At 42.2% G+C, this 7,272-nt stretch overlaps 1 protein-coding gene across 3 annotated transcripts in view; it reads left to right on the top strand.

Moving 5' to 3' along the window:
* The first annotated feature begins 345 nt into the window (after positions 1-345).
* Positions 346-7,272, top strand: part of GOLGA1 (golgin A1) — a 41,525-nt gene continuing 34,598 nt past the window's right edge. The window contains exons 1-4 of one of the 3 annotated variants that reach the window (XM_081066537.1): positions 346-492; positions 1,298-1,347; positions 2,206-2,502; positions 6,887-6,977. In XM_081066537.1, the coding sequence (XP_080922663.1) occupies positions 2,368-2,502; positions 6,887-6,977 (226 nt within the window). In that variant the 5' untranslated portion in view covers positions 346-492; positions 1,298-1,347; positions 2,206-2,367. The other 2 variants (XM_081066538.1, XM_081066539.1) reach the window with 2 other exon arrangements.

The raw sequence follows: 7,272 nt of genomic DNA, 5'->3' as shown, positions 1-7,272 counted from the left end.
CAGCTGTGCAGGGTGTGGGAGTGGGGCGCAGGGGGAGGGCTGGCCCCGCGCAGCCGCCGCGTGGGGTTTCTACCCGCGCAGCACACGCGGGCCCCACCACCAACTGGGTTCTTTACCTTTTTCCACGAGGCTCCTCCCACTTACCCCGCTCCGCATCGTCTCCTTTAAAAAAAAAAAGAGAAAGGCTTCGGCCACCCAGTCACCATTCGTGGGACTGGCCGCTTGCTGACGTGGCGGTCCGGCCCAAGGGAGCGCCCGCGCCCGCGCCCTCCAACCGCCGCCCGCAGCTCACTCGGTCGGCCGCGGAGGCCGCTCTGGGGCGCATGCGCGCGGCGGGGCGGCCCCACGCGCGAGCCACTTCCGGCGCGCTGGTAGAAGTGCGGTTCCGGGTCGCTGCTCCTCTCGCCGGCCGGCCGTGGGGGCTGGTGACGCGCGCGGCGTTCACGGGAGGCCCGGGAGGCGGGGCTCTGCGGGCTGCCCACAGAGCGGCAGGTGCGCGGGTGGGGGTCGGAGACGGGAGCAGGTCCCTCCTTCCTGCAGTGGCCTCGGTCTGCCCCCGAGGCGGCCCGGACGGGGTCGACCCAACACGCAAGGCGGGGGGCGGTACCGGGGTGCTGAAAGGGCGCGGGTGGGGACTGGGGCGGGCTGCCCGGCCTGGGCGTCTGGAGCCTAGGGTTCCGGGAGCCACCCCGCTCGACCTTTGACAAGTCACTCCTCTCTGGGTCTCAGTTTCCCTGCTGTCCAAAGGGGGAGATGTGGGGTCCCTCCCTTCTTTGACAGTCCACGCACGGGCGGGTCTGGAAGGAGCCTGAGTGAATGAGAGCCAGACTGCCATGGCAGGTACCTTGCCTGCCTTCCTGGGCGATAGGCAGCGGTCTTTGACCTAACGTAGCCATCCTTTTTCTCGGCGACTTTCTTAGTACTCGTCCAGGCTCCGGGGTCGGGCCAGGTAAACTGTGTGGCTGTCAGAACCGACTGAGAAATAAATACTGGCCCTGGGAAATCTTGATCTCATTCAAGTTGTTTTGCTCAGGGCTCCCGACGCGAAGTGAATTTAGGCATCTACTGCAGGGAGAGGTTCTATTGTTTGTACCTGTAGGTGAAACCCTTACGCAAATCAACAAATGCAAAGGAGACCCGGGTGAGGGAGGGTAGCCCCCTGGGGGTTGTGGCAGTGACAGATTTTCCCCGTCTCTCCCTTCATTCCTCTCTCCCCTCTTCCACTTCCAACCCCCAACATTTTGGCCTTACACTTCAAAGGAAATAGCCAGTTCATTTTATCTTTGTCTTTACGCAGGACAGAATGCTTTGACTGCCAGTCTGTTTTAAATCTAGTAGATAATCCAGGTGAGTAGGTGGTTTACAGGCTTTGAAGGTAAAGTTTTTGAAGAATTGTACAAATTTAAATGGATGATCTGAAGCGGTAAGACATTTGCAGATTGTAGGAAGCAGAGCTTGGGTAGCCTCCACAAAACATGAAAAGTTACGGTTGGAACCAGAATATTAGTGTTTCGTACACCACTGCGAGGAAAAGATGTTTGAATCTCGAATATCATGTAAAACATTCTGAAGAAAAGAAACCGATTTGAAGTAATTTTAATCATCCTTAAAGAGAACCATACAGCATTTGCAGGAAACGTTTAAGGATATCTGATACCTACATAATGTAATTGTCTGGCTTGCCTGGTCTTTTCCTGGTTGTCAGCATTTTCTAGTTAACAGCTGATTGTAAACCATCCTGAAACACTAGAACATAACACTTTTTCTCCAAATTACATTATATGTTTTTGTCTTCATCTAAAAAAAAAAAAAAAAAACAAAAAACAAAAACCCCACCAAACTATAGTTAATATTGGGAGACGGATTAAAAAGCATTACGTGTTGTTAATGTTTTCCCTGGAAAACTCTATTTAATGTGTTATATGCCATAGCCAACATGTTGTAATTTAAAAAAAGACTGAGGACTTGTGAGTCATAGTCCTGAGTTCAAATACCAGCCCTGCCACTTAATCACACCATCTTTGGCACATTACTTCACCAACTCAGGACTGGATTTCCTTATCTGTATATGAATATAAAGGACCCGAGTGCTTTTTAAATGTTTAGTAATTGTGTTCTTTTAAGTATACATGCAAAATTATGAAATGTAATTTTGAAACCTGAAGCTTAGCCTAGCAACTCAGCTCTCTTTCATCTAATTTACAGATACTGTGTTGCCATAGGTCCTTGGCCTACATTTAAGGGGGAATGCAGCTAGCTTGGATGTCTGAAGCTTTTTAGGCACCTCTCGGAATTCCTGGTTGCTGGCCTAAGGGCCACTGTGGTGGTTCAAGAGTGGTCATCAGTGCAGGATAGCCACACAGCAAAATGTTTGCAAAACTAAAGAAGAAAATTGCAGAAGAGACTGCTGTCTCCCAGAAGCCAGGAGGTGCTACCAGGATCCCACGGTCGGTGAGCAAGGAATCGGTTGCCTCTATGGGAGCCGACTCAGGAGATGACTTTGTAAGTATCTTCATGAGTTTTTAATGTTTGCTACTGTCTTAATATATTTTTAAAATAATATTTCAGGGAATCCTTCCAATAAGTATTTTCTTTTAAGCTTGCAGGATTATTTATAGTTTATGATGCTTCTTATTCTGAGGTGCTTTTCCATATTCTCTGCATTGTCCTCTTGTACGTTGTCTTCGTGTACTCTTTTTCCGTCTATGTACCTTTTCATTTTACATTTCATTTCTCAAAATACTTCAGCCTGTTGTCTCTGCAGACGTACATACTTTTTAAGTAATTGTTGCTTGACAAGGTCTCCCTGAGTTGGCGGTGTGCCAGAGTGCACTCTTTTATTAGGAAAGTTGGTGGAAAGATGGCACTGGTGACTGCAGTATGTCCCTTATTTGTAAAGAACCTGTGGTTGGAAAGATTTCTAAAAATGAGAATGCTGCTGTGTTAGGTTAGGTAAATGTCATGCCTTAGGATTAAAGTGCGTCTTTGGCATATGACAGGATCCTCTTAAAGTCAGATAACTTTTTAAAAATGATTTGTAATTCTTGATATATGTAAAAGAATGTATATAATGTAAATGTAAAGTATAAAAGTGAATGCTTGTTAACCTGCACCTATCCAAAAAGAACTAGAACATTATCAATCCTGTTAAAGCCACTTGTATGGTCCTTTCCAAAACCCTTTCCCCCTCCGTCCTCTCATAACCACTATCCTAAATGCTGTGTTTATCATTCCCTTGCTTTTTAAAATATCCTACCAGAAATGTATGTATTCATAAACTTGAATATATGTATATATTCAAAAAATGTGTTGTTTAATGTTGCTAAGTTTTGGACTTTATAAAAATAGTATACTATAGTCTTCTTGGACTTCCTTTTTTTTTTTTTTAGAAACTCAGCGTGTTTCTGAAATGCATCTGTTTTACACGAAGCTTTGGGTCATTTATTTTTACTGCTGTATAAGATTCCATCATTTGAAAAGGCCACAGTTTATCTCTGTTTATCCCTGGTGATAGACACTTGAGTTGTTTCCATGGTCAGATGAGTCTTCCTTCTCCTTTCTTATGCTACCTGAATGGATCAGATTACATGGCAGAAGCTATCAGGTTATTGGGGTGGAACAATAAGATTGCCAGATCTAAATTATCATTGGCGTCTATATGTAACAGGAAGTATGAACACACATTTGATCACCAGGCTGAAGGAGATAGTTTTAATGCTGAATTCTGTGGCAAAAGTACCTGCCTTCCCTTCGTGCTAACATGCTAAATGAGGACTCTCACCTCAGATGTATTCCAGATACACAGATTTGTCTGAATTCAGGAAATGCTTGGCTCTGAGACTTCTAAAGTAACCTATTTGAACTTACCATATTCTCACTCCCTGTCTTCAGACCCTTGTATCACACTGCGTGTGTTTCTCCAACCAGATGTTTTTTTCCTCTGGTATCTTAAATTCTAAAACCAACAAAACTGAATTCATTAACTCCATTTTCACATGTGCACCTTCATCCTCCAAAATCACCAACAGGAAATCTTGGAGGCATTTTAGACTCTTCCCTCCTTCACTTTTTGATGTCCAGTCAACAAGTATTTGGCTTCCATCTCCTAAATATCTCAAACTTGCCTTCTCCATTCCATTTACTAGTAGTTCATTTCCTTCCATTTTTTTCTAGGCTGTCTTTGTTTCTTGGACAAATGTGACCCCAGTAACTCCCAAAAGCAGATCTGTTCAGGTATCTCCAATGCTTACAACTCCTCAGTGGCTTCCCCATCATCTTCAGGAGGAAGTGCAAACTCATTAGTATAATGATAAACTCTCATGGTCTTATCACAGCTTCCTTACCCAGCCTCTTCTCACTCTACTTTCCTACATCCTGTGCTCCAGCCATATTGCACTTACTGCGCTTTCTGGAATGGACAACATTCCTTCGTTCTTACAAATGTTTGCATATGCTCTTTTCTCTCTCTGGAATATCTCCTATTTTCTCCTTTCACTTTGGTGTCCTCTGACATACTCTTGTCCATCCTACAAGATTGGGCTCACGTTGCTTCCAGGAAGGCCCCTTGACCTTTTATCCTTTTTGGCTGAATATGGTTCCTGGTCTCCTTCTTACCTCTATAAGACTACCTATTATACTGCATTGTTGTTGATGATTTGCTTGTTTGTCTCTCCCACTAAAACGGGAAGTTTTATGAGACACAGTAGAGTGTAGCACTTGAGAACTCAGGTCAGGTTATGGAGTCAGACCTGTATTTGCTTCCCTGCTCTGTTATTGTGTGACTTTAGGCAAATTCCTTCACTTTTTATGCCTTAGTTTCTACATCTGAAAAACAGGGATAGGAACTGTACCTGTCTTTATTAAAGTATGTGTGTTAGGGGACCCCATTGTTCACCCCAAGGTTTGATTATTCATGAGGAGGACTCACAGGACTCAGCATATAGTTCTACTCTCTGCTATCATTTATTATGGTAAAAGGATCCAAAGCATAATCAACCAAGGGAAGAGGTGTATGGGGCAAAGCCTGGAGAAACCGGGCACGAGCTTCCAAGAGTCTTCACCCAGTGGAGTTACATAGGACACACTTAACTCTCCCAGCAAAGATTTGTGACAACACAGGTAAAATGTCCACCAGAGAAGCTCATTAGATATTCAGTCCCCAGGGATTTTATTGGGAGATAGTCAGGTAGACACCTCTCCCTAGCATTTATCAACACTACAGACTCTCAGAAGGAAAGGTGTTCAGCATAAACCATATTTTCTTGTACAATCAGTTTAGGTACAGTGAGCCATTTTTATCAGGAATAGTGGGAACCCGTGCAAAAATCTAAGTTCCCATAGGCCAGCCAAGGGCTAAGCTTACAAGCAGGCCTTGCTAAGGACAGCAGTCTCAGGCCTATGATATTAACTCTTTTTCTGCAAAATATGTAAAACATTTTGTAGTATAGTGCCTGGCTCTTAACAAGTATTTCATAATTAGTGGTCGCTGCAGCTGCTGCTGTTTTAGGAAAGGACTCTTTGTTTTACCACTATTTCCAATGCTTAGCACAATGCTGAGAATAGGCTGTCTCACTAACAGTAATAATCATAGCTTCTACTAATAATACACGACATGTATTAAAACTAATTATGTGCCAGGCTCTGTTTTAGGGACTGGACAAGGACTGATTTATTTAGTCCTCATCACTGTTCTATGAAGTAGACATATCTGTTATAATCGTTTACATATGAGGAAACCAATGCACAGACAAGTTGGCTAACTGGCCCAAGTTGTTATACTTTGTAAGAGGTGAAGATGAGACTTTAGCCTGGGCCTTCCACCTCCAGAGACTCCCTCTTAATTATACACTATACAGAATCTCAGGAAATGTTGGATGGGCAGGTGGCTAGACAGGTAAGTGAATATTTAAAATTAATTGTTCAATTACCTTAAAGACATTTTGGGAATAAAATAGAGAAACATGCTAGATATTAGCTACTATTATTTTTAATTTTGTTAGGTGTGATAATGGTATTGTGATTACAAAGGAAAATGTCCTTTTATTTTAGAAATGTTTTTCAAAGTACTTAGGCTGAAATGTCATGATGTTTGTTATTTAAAGTACTTTGGTAAAATAAAAACTGATGAAGCAAATATAGGAAAATAACAGCAATTGCTAAAATAGATAGAGAATGTTCATTAAACACCATTCTCCCTACTCTTATGTATTTTTAAAAATTTTATAATCAAAGGGAAAAAGATAAAGCAAGTTATTTAGGAGCAATAGTAAGCCGTATCCAAAGTAATAAAAGTGCCCATATGTTTTAAGACAATGTAGATTGTTGGGGAAAGTTGATGACTCATTAATATATTGATGTATTGAATACGTATTATCTGCTAAGCTTTTTGATGCGTTTTAGAGCTTTAGATTGATATCCCTTTGTTTTGTAGATGAAGATAGCGAAACTATCAATGTCAATGATTGTGTTTCTTGATCACAGACCAGCCTTTGATCCCTTACTAAAGAAACTTCTCTTTCTCCCAGGGCATTACCTTTGGAAAAATAAAGTGATTTCCCTTTTTGTCACTGAAAACATATTTTTTGTATTATGTACTTGGTACATAATTATGATATAATGGATTCCAATAGCATGTGTATACACACACACACACACTTTATCTGTTTAGCGTCTTGTATCTCCTTCACATTATAGATGGAGCTAGTGTTGCTTCTACTTTACAGTAGAGAAACTAGGCCCCAGGTGAGTTAAGAAGCTTTTCAGAGATTACAATTAAAGTATAACCAAATCTAAAACAACAGTGATCGCTTTCTGGTTCAGTATTGTGGTCTCACACTATTGAAAACCCATGTATGAATACCACCTCTTCTTGTGTCTATCTCAACAGGCTTCTGATGGAAGCAGCTCCAGGGAAGATCTTTCCTCTCAGCTTTTGAGAAGGAATGAGCAGATACGGAAACTAGAGGCCAGACTTTCTGGTATGTCTAAGAACTCATACAAAGCAAACACAGGACATTTGCCTTGCTTGACCCACTCTCCCTGTAAAATAGCCTTATAGTTATTTTGACATTTTGATCTTCGTAGTCAAAAAGGTGTGATTTGTACCCCTTTTGTTCCTTTCTTTTGTTAGTGTACTAAATAGTGTATATTCAAAACTGAGTTTTAAGATTTAAAAAAAAAAAACCCTGCTCCTGCGGTTTCTAGCCATGGGTATAAAAGGATTAAAAGTATATGCAGAATAGCTATGACTGTCTTTTAGCCATTAGCATAGCC

Source organism: Rhinolophus hipposideros, assembly GCF_964194185.1.
Source record: "Rhinolophus hipposideros genome assembly, chromosome: 11".
Classification (NCBI taxonomy): domain Eukaryota; kingdom Metazoa; phylum Chordata; class Mammalia; order Chiroptera; family Rhinolophidae; genus Rhinolophus; species Rhinolophus hipposideros.
This window is presented reverse-complemented; position numbering and strand designations above follow the sequence as displayed.